Here is a 16,134-nt window from a genome sequence, read left to right on the forward strand (position 1 = left end):
ATTTGTATGCTATATAAAATGTTTTATATTATACTAGAGGCCCAGTGCATGAATTCGTGCATGGGTGGGGTCCAGCCAGCTGCCCCAATTGGGGCCAATTGGGCTGGGCCTGCTGCGGAGAGGGGATGTAGGAGGTTGGCCGGCCAACTCTGCCCCCGATCGGGGTGATGAACTCCTTTAGTTTTTTCTTGTCTGTGAAGCTCTTTATCTGGCCTTCAATTCTAAATGACCTTTGCTGGGTAGAGAAGGCCGTGGCAAGAAATATTCAAAGTGACGAAGAGCAAGGACCTGCAGCCAGGTGACCTTCCTCTTGAAAGGACGTGGCTGCTCTGGGTGTTGAGGGTTCAGTCTCCATGAAACCCAGGTCAGTCTTTGCATTGGGTGAGTGGAATCGCTGAGGACTATTTGAGAGTCGCCAAGACTGGGAGTGTGATCTCAGAACAGTTAAAAACACATTTGTGAAGAGATGTTACGGGTTCTCTCTCATCAAAAAGCCCACGTGTGTCTGTGCTACACCGATAGGGTTGCTTTAACCCTGAAGCCTCCATCTGCAAGCCCACCTGCCTCCAGGAGCTGGCGGGAGGTTGAACATGGCCACATAGATGAGGGTGGCACCCTCTCGCAATCTGGGACACCTTGGGGAATTTAGAGACCCAGTGCACGGATTCAGCCCAATCCCCACAGGCCAGGCTGAGGGACCCTACTGGTGCACAAATCTATGCACCAGGCCTCTAGTCTATATATATATATAGCTAATATGCTGTGTCCAACCATCCAACCAGTCGCTATGATGTGCACTGACCACGAGGGGGCAGATGCTCAACACAGGAGCTGCTGAGCTGTGGTGACTTGGCAGTGGTGGTTCTCGGGTAATGCACCCTGAAAACCAGAGAGGAGGGAGCCTGATTCCTCATGGGGCTGCGCAATTCTACCTTCAGATGTGGGTTATGTTGTTGCTGGGGCACTGTCAGCCCCAAATCTGATTTACTGCACACTTGTGTTTGCAGTCCACACCTTGTACAACCAACTTTGCAGAGTGCCCTCTCACACTCCAGGACTCCTCAGGGGCATGTCGGAGAGCCTGTTTCAGCCCAATCTCTGCAGGCCACGCTGAGGGACCCCACCTGCTGGAGGGACCCTGCTCACTCTGCAGACACCAGGGCAGGACCATGGAAGGTTGGCTCCAGGGCATATCAGCCCTGCCAGACACCTTCTAATTAATTTCCTTTGAATGTGCACAAATCCATGCACTGGGTCACTAGTAAACCATAAAAGACATACACAAACTCCATTTCCTGTTTAGCAGTCATTGGGAAGCTTAATTCCATGGGTTTAGTATCAACTTCCATGCAGAGGAAATGCCTTCCATCAGGTCCCGCTCTACCCTCCTTGGAGCTCATGGACCTAACTGCCAGTACTCCTCATCCTATCACACACACACACACACACACACACACACACACACACACACACACACTATCTTTATGGTCCCATGTTTCATGTAGTTTCTCCCACCAAAAAAGACAATCATCCATTTATTGAGCACCCATTGTATGACAGATGCTGCATCTTCACCAACTCACCAAATCCTCAAAACAAGCTTAACTGGCCCTAGCTGGTTTGGCTCAACGATAGAGCGTCGGCCTGTGGATTAAAGGGTCCCAGGTCCGATTCCAGCCAAGGGCACATGCCTGGGTTGCAGGCTCAATTCTCAATGTGGAGTGTGCAGGAGGCAGCCAGTCAATGATTCTCTCTCATCATTGATGTTCCTATCTCTCCCTTCCTCTCTGAAATCAATTAAAATAATAATAATAATAATAATAATAATAGTAATTAAACTGTGAAAAAAGATTTTTTAAAAAATAAGCCTAACTGTGTGCTAAGTGATTATTCTTCTATCACAAGAAGAAGAAACAGGATTAGAGAAATTAAGGAACTTGATCAAATACCAGAGCTGGAATAAAGAGAGAAAGAAAGAAGTCAAAAATAATACTTTTCATTTCAATAACATTTTGCTGTTTATGAAACATATTCCCATTCCTTATTTCTTTGCATCCTAAAAATTATTATTCTATCAATGGGAAATAATTTTTCAGGAGCAGCTTCTTGGGTAACATTATTTGAAGCTTTTAGGCCTACACTTAGGTATGAAGACATACTTCTCCCATAATGCCAGCTTCCTCCAAGTTCTCTATAATTAACAAGATCCCTACTTCCCTAAAGAGTGTACTGACTCATCCCTTTTTAAGAAACCAACCTTAAATTCTTATTCTTCTCACGTCAGAAATCACACTTTGGAAAGACAAGGAGGGTAAGAGAAATAACAAAAGCAGCTAAAGTTCAATTCACATCCAAGACATTCCTATTTGCTCAGGGTGGGGGGAAACCATCCATGTTGATGTTAGCCTCTTAAGCAATACCAGTGCCTGAACGTGGGTCTATCTAAAGAGCAAACTGAGAGTTGTGCCGTGGGCTTGATTGGGTCATGGAGAATGTTCTGATGTATTCCCCTCTCCCACCAAAGAACATGCGCCAAAGGTTTTCCTGAAGTGATTCTTAGCTATCTCTAGTCTAATACCTAGGAAATTCATAGGGGGGGAGGGGAAGAGGAAGAATCATAACATGATTTACCTAATATTTTCATCCTCTCTTTCAAGTCCAGGAAGTTATTTTAGTATTTCCTTCTAGACTGTGTATTTGTTGAGGGAATCGGGGGGAGTTACTTTTACTACAACAAACATGAGGGTGGAAATCTTGAAAATGTTGGCACTAGGTTTCCAATTTTATCTGCAGATAAAACCCTGCACAAAACAGATAATGGTTTATTTTGAACCTATTTTACATGCATTTCCCCCCTGGCTCACCAAAATGATTATCTTTAGAGTTTATGTCCATTATTCCTTCACTATCTTCCCTGCAATCAAGTTCTCTGAATAAATACAGGGGTTGAGTTACAATTAAAAATAATGAGACTCTACCAGGCCAATGTCCTTGCATGCAGTAAAAAGGTGTGGGCTAGAGTTTGGTATGTTTTTTTTTCCCCCATTTTGCTTCACTTTGATTGGTGGGTTGACACTTTAAATAAAGATTTCAGGTCTACTCTGATGAGAGATACAGAGCGAGTCCCAGACACACACAGTCCAGAAAAAAACAAAAAAAACTAATCTTCTTTTCTTAGAACTATCTTGGTTGGCATCACCAGGCCAGCATTGAAGGTAAAATGTGATTTTATGATTTCCTTGTGATTCCTGTAAGATCTTTCTTCCTATCTGCAGGCAGCTATTATAAGAGGATTTATCTTCATTTGTCACTAGAATAATAACTTATTGTAAATTATTAGCAAGTTTCAGAGAAGATATGTCTAATAACCTTCCAGCTAAAGAAAAAAGACTTGCATGTGCCAGGGAGTAAAGGAGGCTGGGGGTTTTGGGGGGGGGGGGGCGGTCAATGGGGAAAAAAAGGAGACATATGTACTACTATTTGTAATACTTTAAACAATAAAATAAAATTTTTAAAAAAAGAATTTTAGGGTGGGATTTTGATAGAACTGCATTTAATATGTATATCACTTTGGGTAGTATAGATATTTTAACAACATTAAATTTTAAAATCCACATGTAAAAAAATAAGTAAATAAATAAAAATAAATGTACTACCTCATAAAATGAATTTTGGTAAAATACATTTGCTAATTGTAATAATGTGCTAAGCTGGGTTATGGTGCATAAAATCTAAATGTATCTCTTATATTTAATAAACATTTTATAGTGAGGGGATAAAAAAGAAAAAAGACATCAATGAGGTGTTTTGGTGTGCTGTTGTTGTTTTTTACTATTTGTGATTATTAGTGACATTGCCTAATTTATAAAAGTATAAAAAGATGAAGAGATCTCTTGGCTAGACAGACTTTTGTTCATGTAAGGGTAAGAGCCTTTTGAACTTATAAAATCATTTTAAAGAGATAATTTATTTTAGAAAAAGGAAAACTTAATTTTTAGAAATATTTTCCACTAAACTTTTAGAAATTGAACTATTAAGTTCATTCTTATTTTAAAAATGTAAGTTTGGGTTATGTGGGCAACCTAAATATAGAATGATATGCCTTATAAATCTGCAAAAAAAAGGTCTGTTATGAATTACTATTGTCTGTATTACATTTTCATTGAATTCAAAATTTACTCTGGAAGGAAACAAAGTATAATTTCCCATGGACGATACTGAATAGACCAAAATTTCACATAGCAGAAGGGATTTTCCAATTCATGTTTTACAAAATGAAACACAGCAGTTAAAGAATATGCATGAAGGTTGTTCCTACATGTTCATTTAGGTTATAGCTCCATACACACAGAAAGTTCTTGGATATTTTCTAATTGCTTGTCAATTCTTTCCAAAAACTAGTAAATACAAATCAGTTGTTCAGCAACATTTAGTTTGTTGTTGCTTTTGTTTTTGTTTCAACCTGGTTGTTTTGGAAAATCAGTGATTCAGCTCATTGAGGTATTGTCTTTTAACCATTCTGGAATAAAAATTTATCTGATGTAATTCTACAACCTAACTCTGTTTCAGATCCCACTTTTCAAGATGAAGAACCTGATCCTGGTCTTGTGCCTCCTGGGAACGAGCTCTGCAGTGCCGGTAAGTCCGAGTCTTCTAGAGTGCGTCCCAGCAGAGACACTGTTGGGCCCCAAACAACACTGAAGGACATGGGCTAAGAGTCCAGGAATGGACTCATTTGAATTAATCCAGTGTTATAATTCCTACTGAGCCAAAAGTCGTAGCTGCTCAGACATGAGCCTTACCATCCAAAAGCAATAAGTCAAATAAATGATTTTTTCTATTCAAAAAGATATTTAAAATATTCCAAAGACAATGTCTAAGTCTCCCTTCACTCATTCAAAGATAAGAAACTTGTTGTCTCCACAATGCCATGGCACAATTTTCTTATCAGCTACTTGCTACTATTATGAAATTGAAATGGAAAGAAAATTTCTTCAAAAAAGTGAAGTCCATTTTCTTCACTTTGAAAAGAACAATATTAGCCAAGTTACTATGGCTACAAAACTCAACTAGTAATTCCATTTGAAGCTAGTAATTAAACCATAAATTTGCCTTATAGGGAAGATATTGTGTGATCAAGAGCTGAATTTCTTAAATCAAAACATGTCATGGCAATAGGGCTAATTGTATGATACAGTCATACACCTGGTCCACTCTGTCATATATTGAGGTGATCTCATAAGAATACAATTCTTTTGGGCACTGAACAATAGCCAATAGCATGTGATTCTGTTTTCACGAGGACTTTATTCAGCTGCTATCTGCTTTGGGCAAATGTTAACTAAACACCTGCCATGTACCCAGCAATGCGCTGGACATTGAGACACAAAGGTAAATATGGCATGGTCTCTTGGCTGGGGAGCTCATCATAGTCAGCCTTAGATGAAGTTTAAAATATTTCAGTTCCTTGAGAAAAAAGGTTAGCTATTTGGGTTTCTTAAAGTTAAACATTTTGGAGAAAGGGGATGAAAACTGATTACAAGGACTCAAACCTCAATTCTACAAATAAAAAGTTTCTATTCTATTACTCAACATGAATTTTAAATGAAAGAAAAATTGAAGCTGCCATTCTAATTCACCTTTGTCTGATACTGATGGTGAGGTCAGAATCCATCATCAGTCTAATACCTTGACACTATTGGAACCTATTCTACTCCACACCTATAACAGATCCACTTTGTCATAGGAGCAAGACAATTGTTTGGGATCACCAGCAGACTGCCTGCCAAATTACATGTTCTTCTCCTTTCACTGCCACATGGGAAATGTATCCCCTGTCTATTTACATTCATGTAATTACTATTTAATTCATGACTTAGAGCTAGAACTTTTTTATTTAAGAAAAAATACCTTTGATATGATCCCCCAAATATAAACACAGATCAACTGCTTTATACAAAAAGTAATCTTTCACTAAAGATGATGGAGGACTTGTTGAAGCTGTTTGAATAGGAGGCAAGTTGGGTTTGGGCAGGGTTTTGCTGAAAGTCATGATCACATGCCACATTCCATCAACCAGAAGCGTGTAGGTTTGTCAAACACACAAGAAAAATGACCTCGAGTTTTTCCCCTTTGCTCTTCTATATGATAACACTTAAGAATAGAAGTTACTTTTACAGTATTTTTCTTTGTTGCTTTAATGTACTGATTATACCACTTTCAAACAAATCAAATTTTGCTTTTAAAGCAACATAGCACTATGAAGCAGACAAAGGGTAGATGATTTCTGAAAATAATATGTTAATTCCCCAATAATTTAAATTATTCTTCTTTCTTCCCAAAAGTTCAAGTTATTTAGGTAATAAACTAAATGTTGGCCTCTTGACTGTACTTTCTATTTCCGGTGGTTAAGGAAGTTTCTCACTGAAGAACATTCAAAATTATTCTTATTTCCATGTAGGTGTTTCCTCGGCAGCCGGGGACACCAGGCATGGCTAGTTTGAGCCTGGAGGTATGTATTGTCAGAGCACTGATGTTTACTTTTTACGTTTGTTTGTTCCTGGGAGGGGAGAAAGGTGATGGGCTGTTTCCGGTCTTCCCAGTGTGTGGGACGGCAGTGGCCGTCCTCCTGTGTGGTTCTGGAGAAGGTTATGGCATCTCTGAGAGCCTTGTTTTATAATTTTACCTCATTTTCAATTCTCAGGTGCTTTACTCCTTATAACATCATCTGTATGTGAATCAAAGCAATATTTTAATACCCACCATATATACATTATTTAATACCTACTATATATACGTTAACATTCTTACTACATTAATGTAATTACTATACTAATTCAAACACATTGGTCTGAAGTCATAAATGGTTTATATTTAGTTCCTTCTCCTTCTAGTATCTTCTATTATAAAGTTCAGATGAAGAATATTTACCTTACAAAATTCAGTTATTTATAAGAACTCCTGTAAATAACACTAACATTGTACCTGCTGTGTAATCGTGGTAGTAGTCTCACTGCACTTCTCATAACTAATATATACTCTGCTTAGAAAATCCCAGCAAAATAGTACTGTTTGACCATATTAATAAAATATGTTGACAGTTACAAATAGAAGAATATTTATGAAATTATAAATGTATCACAAGAACCTTTCAATATTTTTTCATATTATAACAATCTGGGGGCAATAAGTACCTATATTGGCTGGATGCCCATTTCACATGCAAGCTACTTTCACTGAGTTATTTTTTTCTCACTTTCTAGCTTAAATGCAACCAAAGCACTCTAAACTTCTTCCTAATACATTGAAATTGACTTTCTATTGATTTGCTGGTATTTTTTTACAATCTCTCCAGATACCATTTTTCCCAACATCTTTTATATTTTTTATTTTTAGGGCTTTTTTGTTTGGGAAGGAGATGGAGGTGGTCTTATTTTGTTTTGTTCGTCTGTTTTTTTCAAATTCCTCTTCAAGTTGAATTTTAAAAAGGCAAAGTATGGTAAAAGAGTCAGCGAAGGAAAGTCCTGATAATTACATTTATATTTCAATTGAATGAGCTATTTTTCCATATTTCGCTGTGACCTCAATTAAGTGGTGCTTTTTCTCTACTAATAATAGAAAGCAAGCTAAATACTCTAATAGCAATAATAACAACAGTGAAAAAACACATTCAACGTTTCCATTTTTCAGCGATAATTAATGTCTGCTTCTATTTTATTCAAATTGACCCACGCCAAACTTTGTATTAATGGTATATGTTTCCAAATCTGTTGTGTCGTACAGAAAAGGAACATGTGTGGTAAACAGTAACCCACGTTTTTTTCTTAACAGACAATGAGACAATTGGGCACCTTGCAGGGATTAAACATGCTTTCTCAGGTAAACTTATTTTCAAATATTTCTTATTGCAAAGACTATATTAATGGTGATGGTAGTGATATTAGCAGCAACATTGTCACTTATAGAATATATTTGTGAACAGGAGATAGCCTAAATTTTGGAAGAACTAATGAATAACTGAGATAACCTAAAACACAATAAGATTCTAAGATGGGCTGGCAGGGGGAAATAAAAACAGTACTGAATTTTCTTTAGTAAAAAAAAAAAAAAAACAATTGCATTATCAATTTTATTATGAGTACTTACAAAGCTAAATCCAAGACAAGTATATGAGGATACTGCAGTCTGGCTTAGAATGTCTATAAGTCTGTTGCAAGAGAGTGTTTGCCTATCCATGTTAAGTTAAGTAATCTCACTCTTAATTTTGCTATCTCTACATTTTCTGTGGATCTTTTGGAAAATGAAAACCAAGTTTAAACCAATATTGAAATAGAATTAAATTTCTCTCTATCTATCTTTTCTCCCCATGACTTTAGTATTCAAGATTTGGCTTTGGGAAATCACTTAATTCTTTGTGGATGCACGGTCTCCTCCCACCACATTCCTCCTTCCCATGGATGAGACCAAGGGAACATGAAACTCAACAGGTAAGTTAGTTACATCAATTGTTTGAAACACCAAGCCTTAAAATCTTCCTCTACTTACATTCTCTAAGTTGTCATATAATACCCACAGAGTAATAAACAAACACACTATAGTAATTATCCAGACACCAAATACATCAAAACTAGTTTTAGTACTTTGGAATATTTAAAATAAAATGGTCAAAATTTTCAACCCATTTGAACATTTATTTCAAATAGGAAGATATAGACTCCCAAATTTGAGATCTATGTTAAAAATATCAGCAATAACAATAAACTATCCTCAAAATGGAAACAGGCTAAATCCTTGGCAATTCTCATTTTAATCAAGATTACCCAAATAATTCTTTAAAAAGCACATTTAAAACTGATGCCAAAGTCCTGGTTAAAACATCATGAACCTTACAGCAATCAATAAATATATCAGTTAACTTTAACTATTATTCATTGGGTGCCTAATACATAAATCAAATTGTAGATTGGGAGTGAAAGTGAAAATGTTTAAGAATGACTCCAAGGTTTATGGAATTTCAGATCTGATTGGGAAATAAGAGAAGACAACATATTACAAGCTGCTAAATTGTGAAACATAGGTAATGAAGGAGAAATAAGAAACAAAAGCTTTAAGAGTTTAGAGATGGGCAATGGTTGTTGTAAGATCCATGTCACTTTGAGGAGCTGGCAATCAATTTAAAAATAATAGGGAGCCATTTACCACAAATAATTTTTTAAAGATCAACAAAACATGGTTGTGTTAACAAGAACTTATAAGTCCAGATGGCTTCCCACAACAGGTAGCATTGCCCACCAAACTACAGTTAGTGGGACAGTCAGTTATGTTCATGGTGACTGTTTCTCCTCTCTATTGTTTCCAAAATGGACTCGGTAGTGCAGAAATTTAATTGGTGTTTTGTTTAATTACTCTTTCTCCTTTCATTAACTCAAAACTATATTAAGCATCTGTCATGTGTCAGGCACTTGTTAGGAGCTATGTTAAGTCCTGGGGCTAAAAAAATAAATAAGACATATCCTCCCTCAGTTGACTGGGGACAAAGATTGGTAACAAAAAAATTGTAATCCAGGGAGAAAGGGGTAAAATAGAGATGCACAGGGGCCACTGTGAGAACCTAGAGGAGGAAATGACTCATTCTACAAGGAAGTTCACATAGCTTCCTACCTTCATAAGCAGAAAATTCCCCAGCTCTTTTGCTTTAGAAATTCTAGCCACCACAGTTCAGTGAGCCATCGCATCCTGACACTCCTTTCAAATTTCTCTGCAGTATGAATATTCTTTGCCTGTGCATCCCCCACCTCTCCCATCGCAGCCATCCCTGCAGCCTCAGCAGCCGGGACAGAAACCTTTCCACCAGCCCAGCGTGATCGCCGCCATCCAGGACACAGTCCAGAAGGGAGGACCTCAGCCTCCGGTTTACCATGGACAGCCACCCTTGCAGCAGGCAGAGGGGCCAATGATTCAACAGCAGGTGGCACCATCAGAGAAGCCACCAAAGGCCGAGGTAAATCCTTCCCCTGAAGTTAGATCAGGGTCACCCACTAACTTAATGAAAGAGACCCTATTTGAGACACATTTAAATAGTCAGAGCTTCAGGGAATAACGCATGAAGATACAAATATGGTTTTGAGCAGTTGACATATCTGAGAGTAGAACACAAATATTCACTTCTGTCATTTGCCACCAGGGGTGGGGCATGGATTCTAAAAGAGTCTGTGCCTCTAAAATGTGGTTTCTTAGTTGAAGAAATGTAAGCTTTTAGCGAAAATAGGGAAGCCCAGAGAAGTCCAGGCTTCCCATCATCGGGGTCCTTTTCACTGTTGGAAGGACGGAAAAGAGTGATGGATCCCTCAGCGTGGCAAATAGTATGTTGCATTCTTATTTCTATACCTGGTAGTAGAGAAGACAGCCCTGGGAAAGTATCTCACAGTAATGTAGAGGAAAGAGTGATGGACAGAAAAGGAAGGCACCATGTAACTGACATGCTGCAGGCATTTAACATTCCCCATATCATCCTGATTACAGTCCTATAAAGAACAATATTACTATCTTTTTTAAAAGGAAAAGACAGACTTTCAGAGGTTATACAATTTTCCCAGCATAACATAAAATTTAAGTGGCAGAGTCAGGATTCAAACTAACCTGGCATGCTCCAATTCCTAAACTCATTGCTTTCTACTGTTCAAGACAAGGCAAACCCACTAGAGACACGCTGCACCTCTGCCCGTGCACTTGAGTCGTGTCAGTAAAAGGCAGTTGCAGTCTCTTGGTCTGTTGGCCCAAGCTAATGAAAGTAAAAAATCTGGACACTTCTTTGAGATTGTTTTATCATATTCATAAGTAAGAGTGTGTTCGGTTTGTCTATTTTGATAGTTTAGTAATCTTACTGTTTATCTGTGATGCAGCTACCAGGAATGGATTTTGCTGATCCACAAGGTCCATCCGTAAGTACACATCTCAGTGAGACTTTCTTGGGAAAAATATCTTTATCCTTTAAGAAAGAAGAGTAAATATTTTAAATTGCCCCATTTATTATGAATATGAAGTATAAGTTCCTTTGTTTTCTTAAATATGAAATACGTCCTTGTCATATAAATACATCTGCATCTCTGCTGTGCACTTGAGACATGTCAGTAAAAGGCAATTGCAGTCTCTTAGTCTGTAGCCCCTGAGATTGATGAAAGTAAAAATCGGGAAACTTATTTGAGATTGTTTTATCATATTTGTAAATAAGAGTGTGTTCGGTTTGTTTAGTAATTGGTAGTTTAGTAATTTTACTGTTTATCTGTGATGCAGCTACCAGGAATGGATTTTGCTGATCCCCAAGGTCCATCTGTAAGTACACATCTCAATGAGACTTTCTTGGGAAAATTATCTCTACCCTTTATTTAAGAAAGAAGAGTAAAAATTTTAAATTGCCCCATTTATTATGAATATGAAGTATGAGTTTCTTGTTTTCTTAATTACATACGCCGTTGTCACATAAATACATCTGCATCTCTACCCTTGCACTTGAGTCGTGTCAGTAAAAGGCAATTGCAGTCTCTTAGTCTGTAGCCCCTGAGATTGATGAAAGTAAAAATCGGGAAACTTCTTTGAAATTGTTTTATCGTATTCATAAGTAAAAGTGTGTTCGGTTTGTCTATTTTGATAGTTTAGTAATTTTACTGTTTATCTATGATGCAGCTACCAGGAATGGATTTTGCTGATCCACATGGTCCATCCGTAAGTACACATCTCAATGAGACTTTCTTGAAAAAAAAATATTTCTATCCTTTATTTAAGAAAGAAGAGCAAAAATTTTAAATTGCTCCATTTGTTATGAATATGAAGTATGAGATCCTTTGTTTCTTAAATATTAAATACTTTTTTGTCAGATGAATACATCTGAAAATGTGTTTCACAAAAGTGTTAGAAATTGCTGTAATGGGAGGTTTGCCCATGTTGTAGCAAATCTGAATCACTTATCCTGTTTTCTACCACTTAAAGATATTCTCAATAGCCCGCTTGATATCTCAGGGACCGCTGGCCCAAAATAAACCATCTTCAGTAAGTTTTTTTAAATACCACTTTTATTTCAAAGTTTTTCCCTGGGAAAATGCATTGTGTGATTATTATTGTATTTATATTTAGCTTTATCCAGGAATGTTTTACATGTCCTATGGAGCAAACCAATTGGTAAGTCTATATTTTATGAAAAGTATAATTTTTAATTAAATGTTACTTTAATGCCCTAGCCGGTGTGCTAAGTGGATAGAGCATGAGGCTGCAGACTAAAGGATCCCAGGTTCGATTCTGGTCAAGGACACATGCCCTCATTGCAGGCTCAATCCCAAGTAGGAGGCAACCAACCAATGATTCTCTCTCATCATTGATGTTTCTATCTCTCCCTCTCTCTTCTTCTCTGAAATCAATAAAAACACATATTAAATAAATTAATTCAGTAAGTAAAAATATTACCTTAAGAGCTAAAATTATAAAATCTTGTCCTCACACAATGGATTCCATATTCTCTGAACGCCTAAATTAGCAACTGAAATGGCAAAGAGACACATTTTCTATCTGGATAATTCTGGACACACACACACACACACACACACACACGCACAAAACACATTAAAGAAAAAGTAAATTTGCTATCTGAATTTTCCAAATTGGCTACATTTCTTCAATTATCCTCATCTCTCCACTGTACTCTGCCTCTGGACACAGCATTAATATTGAGATTTAAGGAAAAACTAAATGACCTTTAATTTAGTACTGAGTTGCTACAATAGGGGTCAGCAGTGTTTCTTTTTTAACAGAATGCTCCTACCAGACTTGGCATCATGAGCTCAGAAGAAATGGCGGTGAGTAATATCTTCAAACTCTTCTTAAAATAATATCCAGGGAGAACAGTCACAGGTGACTGGCTGCAAGAGGCATTGGCTGTGAATGCAGCCAAATAGACAGCATGTGACTCAGATTGGTCTGCTCCAAAACCAAAGCTTGATCCTGAAGCAGTGTGCAAAGATTTCATCATATTTCCCAAACAGACATTTCTGAGAGATGGCCTTTCTTGAGCATAGGGTTTTGCTCCATTTCTTGACAATGAGGAGAGGAGAAATCTCTCTTGAAAAGACTTTAATGAAGAGCAAATGCTTCCAACCAAAAACAATACCTACAGTTCACACAAAGTTCCTGTTTCTTCTCTGACCATTTAACCCCTCAAAACAAATTCAACAGCTCACAAATTATTTAGACCTCAAAACTGAGAGATCAAAAAGAAAAAAAGTAATCAAGTTTAAAATGTTATTATTATAAAATTGAAAGGACATTAATAAGTTAATTCAAGTATAGTCTTATTCTGTTATTATCCACTCATATTACAACATTAAAAAGTGAATTAATAGACACACAATTTGACTTTTTCCTTTGAAAATTTCATGTTGCATCTGTTAGAGCACAAAGCAAAACAGAACCATACTGAATTAACAAATCATCAGCATCTTGTCAAATTAATAAATACACCCATATGCTATCACTGAAAGAAAAATTGCATTTCAACATTGAGTGCCTTCTGTGGGTTAGAAACATTGAAAGATACCATAGAGGCAAAATAAGTAAGTGTCCTGTTCTCAAGGACTTTATATCCCTGCCCGTTTTTTGTGGTTTCTCAGTGAATCTGACCAGGTATAATAGTATGGAATAGTAATAATATGTGATAACGGTGTCTTTGGTAAATGGTTTTTTTCCAGGGAGGCAGAGGAGGCCCCATGGCCTATGGAGCCATTTTCCCAGGATTTGGAGGCATGAGGCCGAGCCTTGGAGGGATGCCTCCCAATCTAGGCAAGGGTGGGGACTTTACTCTGGAATTTGACTCCCCCGTCGCTGCAACCAAAGGCCCAGAGAAGGGAGAAGGAGTTGGGCAAGGCTCCCCCGTGCCAGAGGCCAACCTAGCCAATCCAGAAAACCCAGCTCTCCTTCCAGAGGTAGCAATGCCTAGTGCCCTTGGAGGGCTACTTGCTCTCCCGAAGGGCGATATTCCCAGCCTGGCCAGGGGCCCTGCAGGGCACAGCAAGGGATCCCCCAGGGTTACCCCAGCAGCCGCTGACCCACTGATGACCCCTGGATTGGCTGATGGTTACGAGCCCTACGTTGCTGATACGACCACACCCTTAGGAGAAACGACCTTGGATACCACAGTGACCCCAGACACAGAACAAACATCGATGCCAGGAAACAAGGTCCAGCAGCCCGATGTTATGCATAATGGGTGGCATTTCCAAGAGCCCTGAGAGCTTTGAGCTATCAGCTACTTTGTGTATGCATAAGCTCCCCAGCTTTGTACCATGGCCTATCTTTTTCCTAAAACATGTTTTACCCTTCTGCAGCAAACGCATATTAATAAATACAAGTGGCTAGAAATAGTGTAGGTTCCCTTCTTGCTTTCATTCTCTTGTTGAAATAAAAGGTGTCGACTGTCTCCGTGACTTAGAAATACTATTCTTCTCTGCATTTGAAAGTCACTGTTTCTTCGCTGTCTTAGGCATTATAGGATGTCTCTTACTAGTGTGACACTGTTGTATCCAGAAAATGTGACACTGCTTTAGATATCTTTCTCTAAGCAAAGGCACATATTCTTAGAATTGTAAGCTATTTCATTCAAATGTTATTAAATGGGGATCAGTGGACAATCCCTGACTGGTATTACTGGGGTTTGGTATGTTGGATTTTAAATTCTCATTTGTAGAGTATTTTATTTAATCTAGTAAAAACATCTAGCCTATTTTAAATAAAGAATTTAGTCACTGAAAAAATCAAGTATATGTTTATTATTTATATACTAGGGCCCCAGTTCATGAATCCATGCACCTTGAAAGGAACTGTGGGTCGCAAGGCTGCTGTAGGCACAGGGGCGGGTCTCGGTCCATCTGCGTCCACTCCCGGCCCCTCCCTCCACAGCCCCGGTCCATCTGCCAGCAGCCCCACTTCTGCCGCCGCCACCATTCCCACACGCAGAGCGACTGGGGCCAGCACCATCAGCTGGTGCAAGCGGCAGCTGCTGCCTCAATTGCTCCCCAGGAGCAAGGTAGAGAAGCCCTCAGGGGTGATCAGGGCTGCTGCTCACACCAGCGGATAGCACCAAGTGATCGGGACTGACGCCAGGCACCAGCAGCGGGGCGTCGGCAGCAGGTGTGAGCACCATGCAGAACCACGCGTGAGGGAGCAAAGAATTTTCAGTAACCACCAAAGGCTCACCCCGATGACAGTGACTGAAGCCCCCCCCTTGGTCTAGCGCCCCTTGGTCTTGGTCTGCTCCACCATCCTGCTGTGGCCAATGCCCATCATATTCCCCCTGGTGGTCAGCACACATCATAGCGACCGTTTGGTTGTTCCACCCTTTGGTCTATTTGCATATTAGCCTTTTATTATATAGGACATTTAAATGGTTAAGAAAAGCATACTCATCCCCTACCTTTGCTGTCTTTAACCCATTTTATTCAATTCATTCACTCTTTCATAGAAAGTGTTGAGTACCTATCCATGTCCTAGGTACTGTACTAAGCAACAGGAACACAGTCCCTTCCTCGAGAACTTACAATAGAGCAGTGGCTCTCAGCCTTCCTAATGCTGCGACCCTTTAATACAGTTCCTCATGTTGTGGTGACCCACAACCATAAAATTATTTTCGTTGCTACTTCATAACTGTAATTTTGCTACTGTTATGAATCATAATGTAAATATCTGATATGCAGGATGTATTTTCATTGTTACAAATTGAACATAATTAAAGCATAGTGATTAATCACAAAAACAATATGTAATTATATATGTGTTTTCTGATGGTCTTAGGCAACCCCTGTGAAAGGGTCGTTTTACCCCCAAAGGGGTCTCGACCCACAAGTTGAGAACCACTGCAATACAGATTTTTGACAAGTAGGCAGACAACCACAATAACAAAAACAGCCCCTCTGGGGCAAGCTCAAGTACTTTACATATATTATCTCACAACACCGTTGCAAAATAGATACATTTCCAAACCCACCACACATGTGAAAAGTGCTATGAAAAGGCCAAGTACCATGTGAGAATTGACTTAACCCTGTGAAATAAAACAAGGGAAAATAATCATTACTTGTCACCCAACTAGGTATG

At 38.6% G+C, this 16,134-nt stretch overlaps 1 protein-coding gene across 1 annotated transcript; it reads left to right on the forward strand.

Moving 5' to 3' along the window:
• The first annotated feature begins 4,575 nt into the window (after window positions 1-4,575).
• Window positions 4,576-14,286, forward strand: AMBN (ameloblastin). Its single transcript, XM_036303210.1, has 10 exons — window positions 4,576-4,638; window positions 6,461-6,511; window positions 7,831-7,878; window positions 8,376-8,486; window positions 9,764-10,000; window positions 10,902-10,940; window positions 11,986-12,045; window positions 12,130-12,174; window positions 12,801-12,845; window positions 13,734-14,286. Exons 1-10 carry the CDS (start codon window positions 4,585-4,587, stop codon window positions 14,271-14,273), a joined length of 1,230 nt encoding a protein of 409 aa, XP_036159103.1. The 5' UTR covers window positions 4,576-4,584; the 3' UTR covers window positions 14,274-14,286.
• Window positions 14,287-16,134: the final 1,848 nt, after the last annotated feature.

This window comes from Myotis myotis, unplaced genomic scaffold (assembly GCF_014108235.1).
Source record: "Myotis myotis isolate mMyoMyo1 unplaced genomic scaffold, mMyoMyo1.p scaffold_m19_p_1, whole genome shotgun sequence".
Taxonomy (NCBI): Eukaryota; Metazoa; Chordata; class Mammalia; order Chiroptera; family Vespertilionidae; genus Myotis; species Myotis myotis.

What these genes read in the sequence shown, in the direction of transcription:
- AMBN (XM_036303210.1), top strand. Translation starts at nt 4,585, where the DNA reads ATGAAGAACCTGATCCTGGTCTTGTGCCTCCTGGGAACGAGCTCTGCA. An exon ending in GAACGAGCTCTGCAGTGCCG is followed by an intron (nt 4,639 to 6,460) that starts GTAAGTCCGAGT and finishes ATTTCCATGTAG; the next exon opens with GTGTTTCCTCGGCAGCCGGG. An exon ending in TGAGCTCAGAAGAAATGGCG is followed by an intron (nt 12,846 to 13,733) that starts GTGAGTAATATC and finishes GTTTTTTTCCAG; the next exon opens with GGAGGCAGAGGAGGCCCCAT.